General features: G+C 41.7%; 1 protein-coding gene across 3 annotated transcripts in view; it reads left to right on the forward strand.

Moving 5' to 3' along the window:
- The window catches only part of RAD18 (RAD18 E3 ubiquitin protein ligase), a 110869-nt gene extending 90420 nt beyond the window's left edge, over positions 1–20449 (forward strand). For 2 of the 3 annotated variants that reach the window (XM_006070763.4, XM_006070766.4), the window contains 2 exons: positions 2638–2700; positions 19573–20449. In XM_006070763.4, the coding sequence (XP_006070825.3) occupies positions 2638–2700; positions 19573–19675 (166 nt within the window). In that variant the 3' untranslated portion in view covers positions 19676–20449. The remainder of the gene's footprint in view (positions 1–2637; positions 2701–19572) is intronic. The other variant, XM_006070764.4, reaches the window with a different exon arrangement.
- Positions 20450–21777: the final 1328 nt, after the last annotated feature.

A 21777-nucleotide genomic window follows, 5' to 3' on the forward strand; every position in this document is an offset into this window, starting at 1 on the left:
ATGGCAACCCATTACAGTATTCTTGCCTGAAAAATTCCATGGATAGAAGAGCCTGGTGGGCTGTAGTACATGGGGTTGCAAAGAGTTGGACAGGAGTGAATGACTGAGTGAGTGAATGAGGAGTGAATGACTGAACTGAACTGAATGAGCATGCATGCACATTTTCTTCAAAAGGAATGGACATTTCTGTCTGGTATTGTATTAGTCAGCATCAACTCACAGTTTCTTAGTAGTGATGACTTGACTTGAAGCAGCAGATACAGCAAAATATGCTGAAACTTCATTTTACGTAAAAGACCTCCCAAATTTTTTATCATTCAGTTTAGTGATTTGGCTATTATCAGGTTAGTGACAAACTGGAATAGAGGGAAAGGTATGAGAATTGAGGGATTCAAGGAGCCGTACATGATGTTGGTCGGTGGTCATAAAGTAGCAGAGGAAAAAGAGATTGTAGAGCACTTCTGAGATGTGTGTTTTGTACGCCTCCTCCACCATCTGTTCTCACTGAGGTAGTGTAGCAAAAACCTGTTAGGTTTGTGTCATTAATACACTGCAGATATTTTCCTTTAACAAATCAGTTATTTGTGCTGGTAATTTGAAAGCCCAGAAGTAAATTGATCACAAACTAGTATGTTATTTGACTGGCTTGGCCATCCTGCTTGCTTAGCTGGAATAGTGGGGATGCTTTGTAACCTTCCTGTTAAAAAAAAATTGTATGTGTGTATTGGGAAGAGGATGTCAGCAAGTAGCCGACTTTACTGTTTTTCTAGTGATGTGACACCTACAAGGACCCACAGCTGTATGACCACCCCTTTCCCCCATTTCCTCGGGCTCGTGAGTTCTCAGTAGGAGCAATTTTGCCACCTAGTGGGTGGGAATTGGTTGGGGGATAGTGCTCGGTGACAAATGACAGTCAGGGGCGCCCTGTGTGTAGCTCCTTGAGTGTCTTCTGAATTGGGGAAACCCCTTGAGTAAAATATTTGGTACAGAGCTGTGTTTATTGACTGTTGCCCTTTTTTTTGTTGTTCAGGAGTTGTAGGCAAACACTGCTTCAAAGCAGTTTGTCAGAAGTGGTTGAGACTGATTCAGTGGCGCTTTAAATCTTCATAAGTTTTAAACTTTTTGTTATCTGTGAGAATATCACTAGAAATAAGACTGGCACTGTTGTTTTGCACACTTGTTGTGTCTTGCCTGAGAGAGAGTTATTCCTTTGTTTGAACCTTCTCTACCCTGAGGATTGTGATGACTATTTCTAATTTGTCTCATACAATGCCCATGACATTCTGTGTCTTGGATGTCTAAAGAAATGCTTTTTTTATATTCATGTACATCTTATATATATTTGGTAGGCTTAAAGCCCCAAAGCATTTTTCTTTTAAAGAAATAATACATGCCCTCTCTAGTCTATTGATTCGGCCTCTCTGCACAGATCAGTCAAAGATTACACAGCACTTTAGGTTGCGTTATAACCAATTACAGTATAAGTACAGTTCAAATTAATTATATTATACTTTATTTGATTACTTAAGTACAGTTCAAATTAATTACATTGTACTTTATTTGGTTACAAAGGGACTAACAGCCACTAAGGAACTTAATATCTCTTCTGAATTTCATCATTAAAATACAATTTTTAAAACATACTTTGATCTTTGGTTACCATAAATTGAAATTGAAAAGGATCATGATTATATTCCATTTGAATTCAGGTTTTTTATTAAGGGATTTATTTAAGCTTTAGTGATTATTTTCATTATTATTACTAATTAAGTTTTTTTTTAACACAGCTTCATTGATTTGATGTATAATAAACTGCAAATATTTACTTATTTTATTTGTTTGTTAACTTTTTATTTTTTATTGGGATATAGCCTATTAACAAGCAATGTTGTGATAGTTTCAGGTAAATGGCAAGGGACTCAACCATACAAATACGTGTACCCCAAACTCCCCTTTCATCCAGGCTGCCTCATAACATTGAACAGAGTTCCATGTGCTGTACAGTAGGTCCTTGTTGGTTATCCATTTTAAATATAGCAGTGTGTACATGTCCATCCCAAACTCCATAATTATCCCTTTCCCCCATCCTTCCCCCCAGCAACCATAAGCTCCTTCTTGAAGTCTCTGAATCTGTTTCTGTTTTGTAAGTAAGTTCATTTGTATCATTCCTTTTTAGATTCCACATATAAGGGACGTCATACGGTGTTTCTTCTCTGTCTGACTTATTTTTCTCAGTATGACACTCTCTAGATCCATCCATGTTGCTACAAATGGCATGGTTTCATTCTTTTTAGTAGCTAAGTAATATTCCATTGTATATATGTACCACATCTTCTTTATACATTCTTCTGTCAGTAGACATTTTAAACTGCAAATATTTAAAGCACACAATTTGATGAGTTTGTCACATATGTACTGTGATGTCATCTACTCAAGGAAGATAATGATGACCTGTCCATCATTTTCAAAGTTTTCTCCTGCCGTTTTGTAGTCCCTCCTTGCCCATCCCTGCAGAAACCACTGGTCTGCTGATTTGCTTTCTGTCGCCTTAGATTAGGTTGCATTTTTTAGAATTTTATATAAATGGAAGCACAGTCTTTTTATTATCAGGCAGTATTGACTTACATATCCTTTTAGTTCCAGTTCAGACATCATAAGAGATCTTCTAGAAGAAGAAGAAGCCTGGGAAGCATCACATAAGTGAGTTCTTGTCATCACTAAATAGTCATGTACTTTAACCTGATAAATTATGGTTCTATACAATTGATTTGCAAACCAAAGAATATTTGTGCTTACTGACTTAAGAAAGTAATAATTCATGCATCTCAAGATAAAGATTTCTGGTTCACTACTTGTTTCTGTATATTTCTGCTTCTAGCTTAATAACTCTGGTTACTTGTCAGAAGTTTTTCTTCTAAAGATAAATTGTTCCAGTGGGCAACTTATAGTCGGGATTTAACAGTCAGGCCTTAAGCACTGGCTTAGAGTCTTTAGAAAACTTATAATCCTTCCCTAAATGCTACTAGTCATAAGATTGTAGTTCATCCAGGCAGATTTGTTTCACTGCAGTTTCAGGAAGATCACACACCTCAAGTGGGCCCTCACAACTGCCTGGCACTTTTACTGTTTCTGTGGTTATTTCTTTGTCTTGTTCTTCACAGAGATTATTTGTACCCTTCTCAGTTCTCAGTGGCTCGAGCCTAGCTGAAGACCTTGTCTCTTCTTTTGTAGAGAAAATAGAAGCTGTTGTGTGGGAATCCTCACCCTTCCTACGTCGAATGTATAAATCTGCCTGGTTTTATACATATTTTATTCCTCCTTTTATAGTTCCTTCCTTTTATAATAGAGGGTTTTAGAGTCCAGTTTTTCCTACCTCATTCCTGCCCTCTTATCAGGAACATTACCTCTTCTCTCTGCTCTTGTGGAAATACTTCTGCTTCTCCTCTCTCTCTCTCTTTCTCTCTCTCACTGTTTTTTGTTTTTATTTTTTAATTTTATATATTTTTGGCTGCACTGGGTCTTCGTTGCTGTGTGCGAGCTTTCTCTAGTTGCAGCAAGCAGGGGCTCCTCTTCATTGCAGTGCTTGGGCTTCTCATTGTGGTGGCTTCTCTTGTTGCAGAGCACAGTCACTAGGCACACAGGCTTCATTCCTCCACAGCATATGGGAATCTTCCCAGACCAGGGATCGAACCTGTATCCCCTGCATTGGCAGGCAGATTTTTTTCTTTTCTTTTTTTTAACATTCTAAAAGAACTGATATTTTATTACAGAACCTAATTGAAACTATTGTTGGTGTTTCAATATATTCCTGAAGAAATGTTGGAATTGGAATAGCATTTATAATTCACTTTATGGCTATGAAAAGGCAGTCATCTTCCACTTAAAACTGTAACCAATGATGAAATATATTTCAAGAATATAAACATTTGGTCTAACAATCTTTTAATATTGGTTAAAAACAGACTTTTGCTGATGGAAATAACATTAATCCAATGTGCAAAAAAAGTACAATTTGTACTTAAGATACATAAGACCAATGCTTCTGTACTGTTTACACACCTAAAAGATCTTAAACATATTGATTTCAGGAAGGACACTGCTACTATGGATAATTACGTGCTACTGAGAGACCAAAAGCTTGATGACACTCTTTAAATTACACAAATGTATCTGAAGAGGCACACCTATTCTTGTCCTAATCTTGATCTACACAAAAATCCAATTTCAAAATCAGTTGGGAATTATTTTATTCTAGGAAATCTTGAAATTGTTGCAAGTTTACAAACCTTGTCTCTGAGAGCCAGATTCCTACATTTCCTTTTCTAACCCTGTCACCACTGGTCCAGCCCACAAATCCCATTGGCTATAGAGTAGCAACAGCCAAAATAAGAGGAGTGAAAAAACTCAGCCCTCAGGCCCTCAACACGGCAGGTGGATTCTTATCCACTGCTCCAGCAGGGAAGTCCTCTCATTGGGTTTTCAGCAAGCCTGAATCGTTCCCAACTGAAGCCAACCAACTAAACACTTAGCCTCCCCTCTCACTCAGTTTCCTCCTGCAACTGCTCTTGTGTCTCTCCTGCCTTTCTCAGTAGGCAGCCTCTACTTGCACTTTGCATTCCTCATCTCTCGCTTACTTGTCAGCATCCTCAGCCAGGCCTAACAGTTCTTCTGAAATAGCCTTTACTGAAGTCATTGAAGACCATGTTATACTGTGCTGTGCTTAGTCACCTGGTTGTGTCCTACTCTTTAAGACCCCATGGACTGTAGCCTGCCAGGCTCCTCTGTCTCTGGGATTCTCCAGGCAAGAATACTGGAGTGGCTTGCCATGCCTTCCTCCCAGGGGATCTTCCCAGCCCAGGGATCAAACCCAGGTGGCCAAGTCCAAAGAACAACTTGTTAGGCCACATCTCCTTTGACTTCTCAGCAGAATCTGATGCTCTTGATGTCTTCATGTTTCTGAAAGCCTCTCTGGGGCTGAAAGAGGTAAATCTCTACCCTAAGGTCAGTTAATAATAAGTGATAAGTGGTAGAACTGAGATTTCAATCTAATATGTCAAAATTCAACTCTTTTGACCATCAAGCTAAATTGTCTGTCCCAAGAATGAGGCTTACTATGCTGACATTTTGTAGTATTATAGCTGAATCACTGGGAGAATGGAAAAGGTATTTGGTGGCTCAGACACTAGTGTCTTATGAATGTTTGAGATTGTGGCTGCCTTATTTTCACCTGAGCATTTCTGAACTTTGAATTCTGGGAGAAGAGACCACTCATTAGCTAACTACTTCCTCTTGTGCCATGAATCACCCTGTTCAAGCTAAACTAAACCCTCACATCAATGGCTGTGACAAGCTTAAACCCAGAATTCCTGAGTCCAAGCCCATTTTTGTCAACGATGACCAACCTCTTAAAGTCATTACTATGAGAAAGCACTTAGAAAACAAATCCCATCGCTGATCCTCACAGATAGTCACTGTTAAATCTGGAAGGATGTGAGTGCTCGTCTAGTCCAGTCCCTTCATTTTATAGGGAAGGACACTGAGCTCCAGAGAGGTAAGTTGACAAGACTAAGGTTCACAGCTAGTTAGTGACGCTGTTGGGGTAAGAATCCAGGCTTCCTGGTTTCAGCTGGATATGGAGCCGTTTGAACCAGCTTATGCCACAGTGCAGCTTTAGAAACAGAATCAGGGAGGCGGTTCTAAGATGGTGGAGGAATAGGACACGGAGATCACTTTCTCCCCCACAAATTCATCAAAAGAACATTTGAACGCTGAGTAAATTCCACAAAACAACTTCAGAATGCTGGCAGAGGACATCAGGCACTCAGAAAAGCAGCCCATTGTCTTCGAAAGGAGGTAGGAAAAAATATAAAAGACAAAAAGAGAGACAAAAGAGGTAGGGACAGAGCTCCGTCCTGGGAAGGGAGTCTTTAAAAAGAGAGACGTTTCTAAACACCAGGAAACACTCTCACTGCTGAGTCTGTGGTGAGCCTTGGAACCTCAGAGGGCAACATAACCAGGAGGAAAAATGAATAATTAAAACCCACAGATTATGTGCCCAGTGGTAACTCCCCCAGCGGAGAAGCAGTGCAGATGTCTGCATCCGCCACTAGCAAGCAGGGGCTGGGCAGGGAGGCATGGGCTGCATTGCTTAGAGTAAGGACTGGGCCTGAAGGCAATCTGAGGGAACTAACTTGGGCTAGCAAACCAGACTGTGGGATAGCTACCACATGAAAAGCCCTAACCTAAGACACCTCCAGGCCCGCTCACAGAACAACGACTGAGCAGAGCTACGTGAAAAGCCCTAACCTAAGACACCGTCGGGCCCACTCACAGAACAACAACTGAGCAGAGCTAGCAGGCTGCAGACCAACCCCTTCTGGTGACAGGCAGCCAGAGCCGGAAAGGGGCAGTCGCGGCCCTAGAGAGGCATTATCTACCAAACTGCAAGCAGGCTTCGTTGCTAAGACTTCTTGGGATTCTGGACAGCCAACATCCGCCTGAGAAGGTGCGCCGGTTGTACACCCAGAAAACCGAGCAGCAGGAACAGGAGAGGCGGTAAGTCACAGCAACTGCGCTCGCCAAACACCTGGTCACCTGAGCTGCTCGGACCTGGGAAGGGCACAAAACGCAGGCCCAACTGAGTCTGCGCCTCTGAGGACTACCTGAGTACCTGAACCTGAGCGGCTTAGACCTGGGAAGTCCATACAACCCAGGGCCGCCCTCGGACAGTTCTCAACAGAGCAACCTAGAGCCTAAGCAGTGTTGACAGGGAAAGCACACACACTGTGAGTTGGGGCAAACCCAGTGTGACCGAGACACTGCGAACACACTCCAGTGTTATTTGTTTGCAGCGTCCCTCCCTCCCCATAGCACGACTGAACAAGTGAGCCTAAAAAAGGGTCCACCACCGCCCCCTTGTGTCAGGGTGGAAATTAAGACACTGAAGAGACCAGCAAACAGAAGCTAAAACAGAAGGAACCGCCCTGGAAGTGACAGGTGCAATAGATTAAAACCCTGTAGTTAGTACCAACTACATAGGAAGGGACCTATAGATCTTGAGAAATATAAGCCGGATCAAGGAACTATCTGAAAATGAACTGACCCCACACTGCCCACAACATCACCAGAGAAAGTCCTAGATATATTTTTACTATTTTTACTATCATTCTTTATTTTTTTAAATTAAAAAAAAATTTTAAGCCCTCTATTACTCCTTTAATTTTCATTTTTATAACCTACTATTACTTTGCAACAAAAAAAGAGAGACCCTATTTTTTAAAGCAAACTTCATATATATATATATATATTATAATTTTTATGACTTTTTTTTCTTTAATATTGTATTTTTGAAAATCCAACCTCTACTCTAGATTTTTAATCTTTGCTTTTTGGTAGTTGTTATCAATTTTGTACATTTAAGAACCCAATCTTCAGTACCCATTTTTACTTGTGAGTGAGATTACTGTCTTGACTGCTCTCTCCGCCTTTGGACTCTCCTTTTTCTCCACCAGGTCACCTCTATCTCCTCCCTCCCCTTCTCTTCTCTACCCAATTCTGTGAATCTCTGTGTGTTCCGGGCTGTGGAGAACACTTAGGGAACTGATTACTGGCTGGATCTGTCTCTCTCCTTTTGATTCCCCCCTTTATCCTCCTGGCCACCTCTGTTTCCTCCTCCCTCTTCTCTTCTCTATGTAACTCCGTGAACATCTCTGAGTGATCCAGACTGTGGAGTGCACATAAGGAAGTGATTACTGGCTAGCTTGCTCTCTCCTCTTTTGATTCCACCTCATCTAACTTGGGTCACCTCTATCCCCCTCCTCCCTCTTCTCTTCTCCATGTAATTCTGTGAACCTCTCTGGGTGTCCCTCACCATGGAGAAACTTTTCATCTTTCAGTTCAGTTCAGTTCAGTTCAGTCGCTCAGTCGTGTCTGACTCTTGCGACCCCATGAATCACAGCACGCCAGGCCTCCCTGTCCATCACCACCTCCCGGAGTTCACCCAGACTGACGTCCATCGAGTCAGTGATGCCACCCAGCCATCTCATCCTCTGTAATCCCCTTCTCCTCCTGCCCCCAATCCCTCCCAGCATCAGAGTCTTTTCCAATGAGTCAACTCTTCGCATGGGGTGGCCAAAGTACTGGAGTTTCAGCTTTAGCATCATTCCTTCCAAAGAAATCCCAGGGCTGATCTCCTTCAGAATGGACCGGTTGGATCTCCTTGCAGTCCAAGGGACTCTCAAGACTCTTCTCCAACACCACAGTTCAAAAGCATCAATTCTTTGGCACTCAGCCTTCTTCACAGTCCAACTCTCACATCCATACATGACTACAGGAAAAACCACAGCCTTGACTAGACGAACCTTTGTTGGCAAAGTAATGTCTCTGCTTTTGAATATGCTATCTGGGTTGATCATAACTTTCCTTCCAAGGAGTAAGCGTCTTTTAATTTCATGGCTGCAGTCACCGTCTGCAGTGATTTTGGAGCCCCCAAAAATAAAGTCTGACACTGTTTCCACTCTTTCCCCATCTATTTCCCATGAAGTGATGGGATCAGATGCCATGATCTTAGTTTTCTGAATGTTGAGCTTTAAGCCAACTTTTTCACTCTCCACTTTCACTTTCATCAAGAGGCTTTTGAGTCCCTCTTCACTTTCTGCCATAAGGGTGGTGTCATCTGCATATCTGAGGTTATTGATATTTCTCCCGGCAATCTTGATTCCAGCTTGTGTTTCTTCCAGTCCAGTGTTTCTCATGATGTACTCTGCATATAAGTTAAATAAAAGCAGGGTGACAATATACAGCCTTGACGTGCTCCTTTTCCTATTTGGAACCAGTCTGTTGTTCCATGTCCAGTTCTAACTGCTGCTTCCTGACCTGCATACAAATTTCTCAAGAGGCAGATCAGGTGGTCTGGTATTCCCATCTCTTTCAGAATTTTCCACAGTTTATTGTGATCCACACAGTCAAAGGCTTTGGCATAGTCAATAAAGCAGAAATAGATGTTTTTCTGGAACTCTCTTGCTTTTTCCATGATCCAGAGGATGTTGGTGATTTGATCTCTGGTTCCGCTGCCTTTTCTAAAACCAACTGAAACATGTATACTATCATGTATGAAACGAGTCGCCAGTCCAGGTTTGATGCACGATACTGGATGCTTGGGGCTGGTGCACTGGGACGACCCAGAGGGATGGTATGGGGAGGGGGGAGGGAGGAGGGTTCAGGATAGGGAACACATGTATACCTGTGGCGGATTCATTTTGATATTTGGCAAAACCAATACAATATTGTAAAGTTTAAAAATAAAATAAAATTAAAAAAAAAATAAAACCAACTTGAACATCAGGAAGTTCACGGTTCACATATTGCTGAAGCCTGGCTTGGAGAATTTTGAGCATTACTTTACTAGCCTGTGAGATAAGTGCAATTGTGCGGTAGTTTGAGCATTCTTTGGCATTGCCTTTCTTTGGGATTGGAATGAAAACTGACCTTTTCCAGTCCTGTGGCCACTGCTGAGTTTTCCAAATTTGCTGGCATATTGAGTGCAGTACTTTCATAGCATCATCTTTCAGGATTTGAAATAGCTCAACTGGAATTCCATCACCTCCACTAGCTTTGTTCATAGTGATGTTTTCTAAGGCTCACTTGACTTCACATTCCAGGATGTCTGGCTCTAGGTCAGTGATCACACCATCGTGATAACCTAGATGTTTTATCAACAGTGCTGTATAGATGGAGAAGTCTTGAGGCTACTGTAAAAATAAGACTGAAAACCAGAAGCAGGAGGCTTAAGTCCAAATCCTGAGAACATCAGAGAACTCCTAACTCCAGGGAACATGAATCGACAGGAGCTCATGAAACACCTCCATACATACACTGAAACCAAGCACCACCCAAGGGCCAACAAGTTCCAGAGCAAGATATACCACACAAATTCTCTAGCAACACAGGAACACAACCCTGAGCTTCAATATACAGGCTGCCCAAAGTCACTCCAAACCCATTGACATCTCATAACTCACTACTGGACACTTCATTTCACTCCAGAGAGAAGAAATTCAGCTCCACCCACCAGAACACCGACATAAGCTTCCCTAACCAGGAAACCTTGACAAGCCACCCGTACAGCCCCACCCACAGCAAGGAAACTCCACAATAAAGAGAACTCCACAAACTGCCAGAATACAGAAAGGCCACCCCAAACACAGTAATATAAACAAAATGAAGAGACAGAGGAATACCCAGCAGGTAAAGGAACAGGATAAATGCCCACCAAACCAAACAAAAGAGGAAGAGATAGGGAATCTACCTGATAAAGAATTCCAAATAATGATAGTGAAAATGATCCAAAATCTTGAAAACAAAACGGAATCACAGATAAATAGCCTAGAGACAAGGATTGAGAAGATGCAAGAAGGGTTTAACAAGGACCTAGAAAAAATAAAAAAGAGTCAATATATAATGAATAATGCAATAAATGAGATCAAAAACACTCTGGAGGGAACAAATAGTAGAATAAGATAGGATTAGTGAGGCAGAAGATAGGATTAGTGAGGTAGAAGATAGAATGGTAGAAATAAATGAATCAGAGAGGAAAAAAGAAAAACGAAATGAGGACAATCTCAGAGACCTCTGGGACAATGTTAAATGCCCCAACATTCAAATCATCGGAGTCCCAGAAGAAGAAGACAAAAAGAAAGACCATGAGAAAATACTTGAGGAGATAATAGTTGAAAACTTCCCTAAAATGGGGAAGGAAATAATCACCTAAGTCCAAGAAACCCAGAGAGTCCCAAACAGGATAAATCCAAGGCGAAACACCCCAAGACACATAGTAATCAAATTAACAAAGATCAAACACAAAGAACAAATATTAAAAGCAGCAAGGGAAAAACAACAAATAACACACAAGGGGATTCCCATAAGGATAACAGCTGATCTTTCAATAGAAACTCTTCAGGCCAGAAGGGAATGGCAGGGCATACTTAAAGTGATGAAAGAAAATAACCTACAGCCCAGATTACTGTACCCAGCAAGGATCTCATTCAAATATGAAGGAGAAATCAAAAGCTTTACAGACAAGCAAAAGCTGAGAGAATTCAGCACCACCAAACCAGCTCTCCAACAAATGCTAAAGGATCTTCTCTAGACAGGAAACACAAAAAAAGGTGTATAAACTCGAACCCAAAACAATAAAGTAAATGGCAATGAGATCATACTTATCAATAATTACCTTAAATATAAATGGGTTGAATGCCCAACCAAAAGACAAAGACTGGCTGAATGGGTACAAAAACAAGACCCCTATATATGTTGTCTACAAGAGACCCACCTCAAAACAAGGGGCACATACAGACTGAAAGTGAAGGGCTGGAAAAAGATATTCCACGCAAATAGAGACCAAAAGAAAGCAGGAGTAGCAATACTCATATCAGATAAAATAGACTTTAAAACAAAGTCTGTGAAAAGAGACAAAGAAGGACATTACATAATGATCAAAGGCTCAATCCAAGAAGAAGATATAACAATTATAATTATATATGCACCCAACATAGGAGCACCACAATATGTAAGGCAAATGCTAACAAGTATGAAAGGGGAAATTAACAATAACACAATAATAGTGGGAGACTTTAATACCCCACTCACACCTATGGATAGATCAACTAAACAGAAAATTTAACAAGGAAACACAAACTTTAAATGATACAATAGACCAGTTAGACCTAATTGATATCAATAGGACATTTCACCCCAAAACAATGAATTACACCTTTTTCTCAAGCGCATACGGAACCTTCTCCAGGATAGATCACATCCTGGGCCATAAATCTAGCCTTGGTAAATTCAAAAAAATTGAAATCATTCCAGGCATCTTTTCTGACCACAATGCAGTAAGATGAGATTTCATTTATGGGAGAAAAACTATTAAAATTTCCAACATCTGGAGGCTGAACAACACACTGCTGAATAACCAACAAATTACAGAAGAAATCAAAATATGCATAGAAATGAATGAAAATGAAAACACAACAACCCAAAACCTGTGGGACACTGTAAAAGCAGTCCTAAGGGGAAGGTTCATAGCAATACAGGCATACCTCAAGAAACAAGAAAAAAGTCAAATAAATAACCTAAATCTACACCTAAAGCAACTAGAAAAGGAAGAAATGAAGAACCCCAGGGTTAGTAGAAGTAAAGAACTCTTAAAAATTAGAGCAGAAATAAATGCAAAAAGAAACAAAGGAGACCATAGCAAAAATCAACAAAGCCAAAAGCTGGTTCTTTGAGAGGATAAATAAAATTGACAAACCATTAGCTAGACTCATCAAGAAACAAAGGGAGAAAAAATCAAATCAACAAAATTAGAAATGAAAATGGAGAGATCACAACAGACAACACAGAAATACAAAGGATCATAAAGAGACTACTATCAGCAATTATATGCCAATAAAATGGACAACTTGGAAGAAATGGACAAATTCTTAGAAAAGTGCAACTTTCCAAAACTCAACCAGGAAGAAATAGAAAATCTTAACAGACCCATCACAAGCACGGAAATTGAAACTGTAATCAGAAATCTTCCAGTAAACAAAAGCCCAGGTCCAGATGGCTTCACAGCTGAATTCTACCAAAAATTTAGAGAAGAGCTAACACCTATCCTACTCAAACTATTCCAGAAAATTACAGAGGAAGGTAAACTTCCAAACTCATTCTATGAGGCCGCCATCACCCTAATACCAAAACCTGACAAAGACACTGCAAAAAAAGAAAACTACAGGCCAATATCACTAATGAACATGGATGCAGAAATCCTTAACAAAATTCTAGCAATCAGAATCCAACAACACATTAAAAAGATCATACATCATGACCAAGTGGGCTTTATCCCAGGGATGCAAGGATTCTTCACTATCCGCAAATCAATCAGTGTAATACACCACATTAACAAAAATAAAAGCCATATGATTATCTCAATAGATGCAGAGAAAGCCTTTGACAAAATTCAACATCCATTTATGATAAAAACTCTCCAGAAAGCAGGAATAGAAGGAATATACCTCAACATAATAAAAGCTATATATGATAAACGCACAGCAAACATTATCCTCAATGGTGAAAAATTGAAAGCATTTCCCCTAAAGTCAGGAACAAGACAAGGGTGCCCACCTTCACCACTACTATTCAACGTAGTTTTGGAAGTTTTGGCCACAGCAGTCAGAGGAGAAAAAGAAAGAAAAGGAATCCAAATTGGAAAAGAAGAAGTAAAACTCTCACTGTTTGCAGATGACATGATCCTCTACATAGAAAACCCTAAAGACTCCACCAGAAAATCACTAGAGCTAATCAATGGATATAGTAAAGTTGCAGGATATAAAATCAACACACAGAAATCCCTTGCATTCCTATACACTAATAATGAGAAAATAGAGAAATTAAGGAAACAATTCCATTCACCAAAAAGAATAAAATACTTAGGAATATATTTGCCTAAAGAAACAAAAGACCTATATATAGAAAACTAAAAAAACACTGGTGAAAGAAATCAATGAGGACACTAATAGATGGAGAAATATACTGTGTTCATGGATCAGAAGAATCAATATAGTGAAAATGAGCATACTACCCAAAGCAATCTATAGTTTTAGTGCTGCTGCTGCTGCTAAGCCGCTTCAGTCGTGTCCGACTCTGTGCGACCCCAGAGATGGCAGCCTACCAGGCTCTTCTGCCTCTGGGATTCTCCAGGCAAGAACACTGGAGTGGGTTGCCATTTCCTTCTCCAATGCATGAGTGAAAAGTGAAAGTGAAGTTGCTCAGTAATGTCTGACTCTTCAGGATCACATGGACTGCCGCCCACAAGGCTCCTCCGTCCATGGGATTTTCCAAGCAAGAGTACTGGAGTGGGGTGCCATTGCCATCCCTATCAAGCTACCAACGGTATTCTTCACAGAGCTAGAACAAATAATTTCACAATTTGTATGCAAATACAGAAAACCTCGAATAGCCAAAGCAATCTTGAGAAAGAGGAATGGAACTGGAGGAATCAACCTGCCTGACTTCAGGCTCTACTACAAAGCCACAGTCATCAAGACAGTATGGTACTGGCACAAAGACAGAAATATAGATCAGTGGAACAAAATAGAAAGCCCAGAGATAAATCCACGCACCTATGGACACCTTATCTTTGACAAAGGAGGCAAGAATATACAATGGAGAAAAGACAATCTCTTTAACAAGTGGTGCTGGGAAAACTGGTCAACCACTTGTAAAAGAATGAAACTAGAACACTTTCTAACACCATACACAAAAATAAACTCAAAATGGATTAAAGATCTAAACGTAAGACCAGAAACTATAAAACTCCTAGAGGAGAACATAGGCAAAACACTCTCCGACATAAATCACAGCAGGCTCCTCTGCCTGCTCCCAGAATATTGGAAATAAAAGCAAAAATAAACAAATGGGACCTAATGAAACTTAAAAGCTTCTGCACAACAAAGGAAACTATAAGCAAGATTAAAAGACAGCCTTTAGAATGGAAGAAAATAATAGCAAATGAAGCAACTGCTGCTGTTGCTGCTGCAAAGTCGCTTCAGTCATGTCTGACTCTGTGCGACCCCACAGACGGCAGCCCACCAGGCTCCCCTGTCCCTGGGATTCTCCAGGCAAGAACACTGGAGTGGGTTGAAGCAACTGACAAAGAATTAATCTCAAAAATACACAAGCAACTCATGCAGCTCAATTCCAGAAAAATTAGCGACCCAATCAAAAAATGGGCCAAAGGACTAAGCAGACATTTCTCCAAAGAAGACATACAGATGGCTAACAAACACATGAGAAGATGCTCAACATCACTCATTATCAGAGAAATGCAAGTCAAAACCACAACGAGGTACCATTTCACGCCAGTCAGAATGGCTGCTATCCAAAAGTCTTCAAGCAATAAATGCTGGAGAGGGTGTGGAGAAAAGGCAACCCTCCCACACTGTTGGTGGGAATGCAAACTAGTACAGCCACTATGGAGAACGGTGTGGAGATTCCTTAAAAAACTGGAAATAGAACTGCCTTATGACCCAGCAATCCCACTGCTGGGCATACACACTGAGGAAACCAGAATTGAAAGAGACACGTGTACCCCAATGTTCATCTCAGCACTGTTTATAATAGCCAGGACATGGAAGCAACCTAGATGTCCATGAGCAGATGAATGGATAAGAAAGCTGTGGTACATATACACAATGGAGTATTACTCAGCCATTAAAAAGAATACATTTGAATCAGTTCTAATGAGGTGGATGAAACTGGAGCCTATTGTACAGAGTGAAGTAAGCCAGAAAGAAAAACACCAAAACAGTATACTAACGCATATATATGGAATTTAGAAAGATGGTAACGATAACCCTGTATGCGAGACAGCAAAAGAGACACAGATGTATAGAACAGTCTTTTGGACTCTGTGGGAGAGGGCAAGGGTGGGATGATTTGGGAGAATGACATTGAAATGTGTATAATATCATATGTGAAATGAATCGCCAGTCTAGGTTCATGCATGATACAGGATGCTCAGGGCTGGTGCACTGGGATGACCCAGAGGGATGGTATGGGGAGGGAGATCAGAGGGGGGTTCAATATGGGGAACACGTGTATACCTTTGGTGGATTCATGTTGATGTATGGCACAACCAATACAATATTGTAAAGTAATTAGCCTCCAATTAAAATAAATTTATATTAAAAAAATAAAAATCAGAATAAAAAAAAGAAACAGAATCAGGAAAGGACCTCACGGCTTTACGTCTCAACAAAATAATAGCTCTGCAAATATGCATCTTAAGCTTATTGGCCTTTTCATACTGTTCATGAGATTCAGGAGAGATTAAGAAGAGGTGGCAAGAATACAAAGAAGAACTGTACAAAACAGGTATTAATGACCCAGACAACCACAATGGTGTGGTCACCCACCTAGAGCCAGACATCCTGGAGTGTGAAGTCAAAGGGGCCTTAGGAAGCATCACTATGAACAAAGCTAGTGGAGGTGATGGAATTCCAGCTGAGCTATTTCAAATCCTAAAACAGGATGCTGTTAAAGTGCTGTACTCCATATCCCAGCAAATTTGGAAAATTCAGTAGTGGCCACAGGACTGGAAAAGTTCAGTTTTCATTCTAATCCCAAAGGCAATGACAAAAAATGTTCAAATCACTGTACATCACTTTGCTAAGGTCCGTATAGTCAAAGCTATGGTTTTTCCGGTGGTCATGTACGGATGTGAGAGTTGGACCATAAAGAAGGCTTACTGCCGGAGAATTGACACTTTCAAACTGGTGCTGGAGAAGATTCTTAATAGTCCCTTGGACAGCAAGGAGATCAAACCAGTCAATCCTAAAGGAGATCAGCCCTGAAACTCATTGGAAGGGCTGATGCTGAAACTCCAGTACTTTGGCTACCTGATGCAAAGAGCCGAGTCGTTGGAAAATACCCTGATGCTGGGAAAGACTGAGGGCAAGAGGAGAAAGAGGCAACAGAATATGAGATGGTTGGATGGCATTACTGACTCAATGGACATGAATTTGAGCAAGCTCCAGGAGATGATGACGGACAGGGAAGCCTGGTGTGTTCATGGGGTCACAAAGAGTTGGATACAACAGTGACTGAACAATAACAACAAAGCTTATAGGTATTTTGTGGTACCGCAAGTGACATATTTGAGATATTAGTCCTAGAACATGCTATTTCAGTCCCAATACATTCTCCTAATTCCATAAATGATTGAGAGGTTCTTTTAGTAACACAGTGCCCCATATAAAGCAGTATTTTCATAAGCAACAAAAAACAAAACCCCACCCAAAACAAAATCCTGCTTTCTGTAGGTTGGTCTCAGCTTCTTATATCTGTGATTATTGGTTCATCTTACCAATTTGAGCTACAGGATATATTTACATTGTAGAGGATGAAAATAGGAAGAAAAACGGTCCAGGTAAATCATTTCACGTTTCATGTTTCCAGCTTTCAGTTTCCACATGAAACTGTGGAGGAAATGTTTCTGCCTCCAGGAGTCTGAGCCCCTTCTCTCAGACCTGCTCCCCCTCCACTGTCTGCTCCCTCAATGAGCAGTGGCGTCAACAGTCTTCCCCACTGCTCCAGCCAGAAACCGAAGAATCATTGTCAACTTCTCACTCTCTCTTACGTCTCAGATGCAGTTGATTGCAAAACCCTATGGATAAGTTGTCCTCAGACTTAAATGTACATCAACATCACTTGGAGGACTTGTTAAAATAGATTATTGGGCTCCACTGAACCCCAGGATTGAGATTTTGGAGATTTGGGCTGGGGTGCAGGAGTTTGCATTTTAACACTCCCCGGGGTTGCTGATGCTGCTTCTGGGGCCCCTCATTGAGGAGGAGGGCTGTGGACGACCCCTGAACTATCTGTCAGCCCCTCTGTGCCAGTCTGCATAAGACCTTGTTTTCTCTCTGGCTTCCTGCCACAGCCGTCTGGCTGGCTGGCTGTCTCTCTGCCTCTAGTCAGATGCTTCATTCTGCCAGTGAGACCTGAAAGACATCGTGTTCTCTGTGGTAGTTTGAAGTCCTGTGGGGACTTGTGAGCTACGGCCCCAGCCTGCCCACTGGCTCCTGGACTGTCCTTCCCCACCCTTCTTTCCTTGTTACAGCCAAGCTGAGCTACTCATCTTTGCTTCAGAGTCATACTGCCTTATACTGCTGTTGCTTCCACCTTGGTTGCCTTTTCTGCTTTCTTCATCCAGACAGGAGTTGTGGTTCCTTCCTTGACGGCTCTGCTCAGAAGCCCCTGACTGCTCCCCTGATCTTGCAGCACTGTCTGCACTCAAACCCCGACTCGCTTCCTAGAGAGGATGTTCATTAGGCCCCGCACCTTGCACAGTGCCTGGTGGAGGGGAGTCTCATGGTGGGCACTCAGTAGGCATATGAGTGATTGAATATGCCAGTCAGCATTCTTTGGATCTGAACACACTCCCTGGTGGATAAGGATTGCCACTTACAAATCTTTTTTTAACTCTTTATCTCTTGTGCTTTATCTTGTAGTGCCTTAAAAATCTTTTTTTAGGAAATAGCTTTTTCTAATATTATAAAATCAGAAAAGGAAGAATCATTTTCTCTATTGGTAATCTGCATTTCATCCTAACCCCATGAGAAGTCAATTGCAGTACACTAATGATCCTAACATATTTTCTAGGGGAGACTCGATAATTTGGCTGTCTCTTTTTGGAGGAGGGGACTTTATTAATTGTTATTTATTAAGAACTATTATTAATGTGAACACATCTTAAGTGTACAGCTTGATGGATTTTTCCAACTGAATACACCCAGGGCTAGGGTTAATTTGGTGGGTGCAGTGAATCACACCCTCTCAGTACTCACTCTCGAGGCCCACATTGATTCTGGAGTTGGTCATGTGATATGAGAAGCTTGGTTAGTGTTTGCACAATGGGGCTTGTCCTTTCAGAATGCTTGCTTTTCGGATTCTTCCCCTTGGACCCAGCGCTTCCGCTGTGAGAAGCCCACCCTTGGCATGGGGAAAAGACAATTGGAGGAGAATGGGGAGAGGCAGCCCCCTCACCAGCCAATTTTCAAGTCAGCAGCCAGCACCAGCTTGCCACCGGACGAGTGAGCCTGCCTTAAAGTGAATCCTCCAAACTCAGTTCAGCTGTCTGTTCTGAGCCCTGCCCAGATCTAGAATCATGACCAAATAAACAATTGTGCTGTTTGCTGAGAATGGTTGTTATGTAGTAGTAGATAAGCAGAATGAATGGAACAAAAATAGTTCTATTTAGTTTTTTAATTGCCATGTAACAAATCACCCTGAAACTTAGAAGCTTAAACCACAGCCATTTTATTTGCTTCTTATTCTTCAGTCTGGGCTGGCCTCAGGCTGTGGGTGGTCATTTATGTGGCACATAGCCCACTGGTAGGGCAGATGGAGCCCATGTTCCACTGAGATGTCTGGACTTCTCTCTCTTTCCATGTAGTCTGGGAGCCTGTTCTTCTCCATGTAGTTTGGTCTCTGCATATGCTCCAGAATCCAGAGAAAGTTTGCTTTTGTCTTCCTACCTACTTGAATGGCAGCCACCTCTTTCCCCCAGCGCTCTGCCCAAAGTGAGGGGATGCGCATGGCCCATCTCTGTTGGGAGGGGACTTGTTTTCTTGGTCCCCTTACAACCTCAGCTCTCTGACAGGATTGAGATAAGTTATGATTTTGTTAAGACCCTCTGGCTTCATCTTGTTGCGATGGAAGCACTTTTTTTTGCAGCTTTCTGCGTGTGAAGCAGAAGCAAAAAACTTCTGATTGAGGAGAAGGAGATTCAGTTCTTAACTATCATTTAGGATCTCTGATCTTTGCTAAGTCACTGTTTTCTCAGTTGTAAAGTGGGAATAATAATAAAAGTAGTAATAATTATCATAGTAGACTTGTCATTGGAGTGGAAGGCTATTTGGAGGATTACATAAAAACACATGGGAAAGCACTTATAAACCAGAAACTGCTGTAGAATAATAATGATCATCATTTTCTAAGCTGGCATTTTCTTTTTTCCATTTTCAGAAATGATTTTCAAGACAGAGAAATAAGTCCTGGACAGAATCGTCGCACAAGGTCAGCTGAAAGTGCTGAGCTGGAGCCAAGAAATAAGCGAAACAGAAATTAGCGTGGGTTTGCTAACTTTGCCAGTACAGTCATCAGAAGAGGGTGTTCTGTTGCCATGTAGATTTCATATTCATAAATTTCCCAGTGTACATTCTAAGTGTTACATTTAACTGATTTTCAGTCTTTTCTGCCTTTGCAGGAAAAGAAAACATTTTACACAGCATCCTCACTTAGTCAGTTACCCATTGCCCCTAAAACATCTCACTCTAAAAACACTGGTATCCACATATTCACCAGCTTTGCAGAAGACACAGACTTGTTTGTTTTTGTTTCTAAGTTTCAGGATATATTAATATTTAAGCCATTCTGATATTTAAGCCATTCTCCTGTCTCTTTCATGGAGAAGCCAAGTTCAGAAAAGGATCCTTCAATCCCTCTACCACAGGGACCAGTTGAGATGTCCAGAGCCACTGTGTTTCTGGAAAGGCAAGCAAGGTGTCCTAACTGACAAGGCCTGGAGGCCAGCACCCATGTCACAGCTGTTACAGGAGTGCTTGTTGCCCAAGTTTCATGTGGTCCTTAGTTAGACCCATGTCTCATACTTTACTGGAAGCAGGACATTGGTACTGTAACCTAAAGGCACAGAACAATAAAATACTGGGCATATTCTTCAGAAATAGCTCTTACAGATGATTTCTTGATTTTTTTTTTTTCACTTGAGTAAATCGAATCTTAACACTTTGAATTCCAGTTATGAAATGGAGAGAATGCAATAAATGGCCTTTGTAACTGAACAAACTCTATATCAATTTAAAATAAAGTCCTTGAAACCGTCTGCTGTGAATAGTTGAGTACAAGCTACATATCACTGGAAGGTGTTGATCAGAAATTGTTTTCTCTGTGCAGAATGTCCCACAGTTCCCAGTTACTTCCAGAATTCCTAATGCCTGTTTTGGCATTTCAGAGCCAGTCGCCTGTCATGGGTGCCAGGAGCTCTGGGGCTGTCTGTGTCCTGATGACAGCAGTGTCACTTCACCAGAGTCCAGGAAGACCCTGGTGTTGGTTCAGGGGTGGAGGACCTGCTCTGGGCCAAATGCTCCATCATCTCAGGGCAACCACCTCTGCTCCCACTGGGCTCCTAGAAGGAGGAGGTGGCCAGAACCCTGCTGTATAAAACAGCACCTAAAATTAGGAAGGACTACGGGGGAAAGTGCTCTCCCATCAGCTCCCAGATGGCCTGGTGTTGCACGATTTCTTCTCTGCTTACCCATGAGGCAGGGCTCTTGCCTGGAAAGGATTCCAGGCAGCCACGTGGGTAAGTGTGTCAGCCTGCTCCAACTTCAAGAAGTCAGAATGCCACAGCTTCTCTCGTATGCTACTCCACATCTCCTGCAGGTACCATGGGCTCTCCACTCTGCTCAGCATGTTGGGGGCAATACTCCATCCCCGCCTCTATCTCAGGTTGCTCCACCCCACCCTCTCCCAGGCAGCAATGGTCAGGCTGGCAGATGTGCTCCACCGTATGTAATGGGGGCCGGTGGCCTTCCCTGTAATCTTGGCTTGGCAGCCAGCACTACGCGCCGGATGACTGGCTCATGGGGAAGGAGAGGCATGTGATTTCCTTGCCTGTCCTCAGAGAATCCTGCTTCATCACAGGACTGAAGTGGTTGGTTCCTGCCCTGTGAGCGTTTGCCAGCAAGTTATTTGATACACTGTGCTGAGGAGGATCTGAAGCTGCCACCCACCTTCTTGAGGGCTCAGGTGGTGAGTTATTAACACCTAGGCTTCTGAGGCTTGTCATGGAGGGAAGAGGAGGGATGGGGAGGTTAAAAGGGGAGGAAACATCAACTGGTCTCATCCATGGCTTCTATGGTGATTCGTGGCTCAGGACCAGTTCCTGGGTATCCTGCCCCTTGGAGACCACAGTAACTTCATTTGCTTGTTTCTTTAACAACTTCATTGAGATATAGCTCACTTTACATACAATTCACCCATTTACAACTTCCAATTCAATGGCTTCTGGTATATTTTGAGTCCTGCAACCATTGCCGTAATTAATTTTAGAACATTTTTGTTGGTTTTAGTACCTTACTCATTATCCCCAACTCTCTCATCCTTCCCATCCCTAGGCCGTATCTACTTTTTCCCTGTATTTCCTTATTC

The sequence above is a fragment of the Bubalus bubalis genome, chromosome 21, assembly GCF_019923935.1.
Source record: "Bubalus bubalis isolate 160015118507 breed Murrah chromosome 21, NDDB_SH_1, whole genome shotgun sequence".
Lineage (NCBI taxonomy): Eukaryota > Metazoa > Chordata > Mammalia > Artiodactyla > Bovidae > Bubalus > Bubalus bubalis.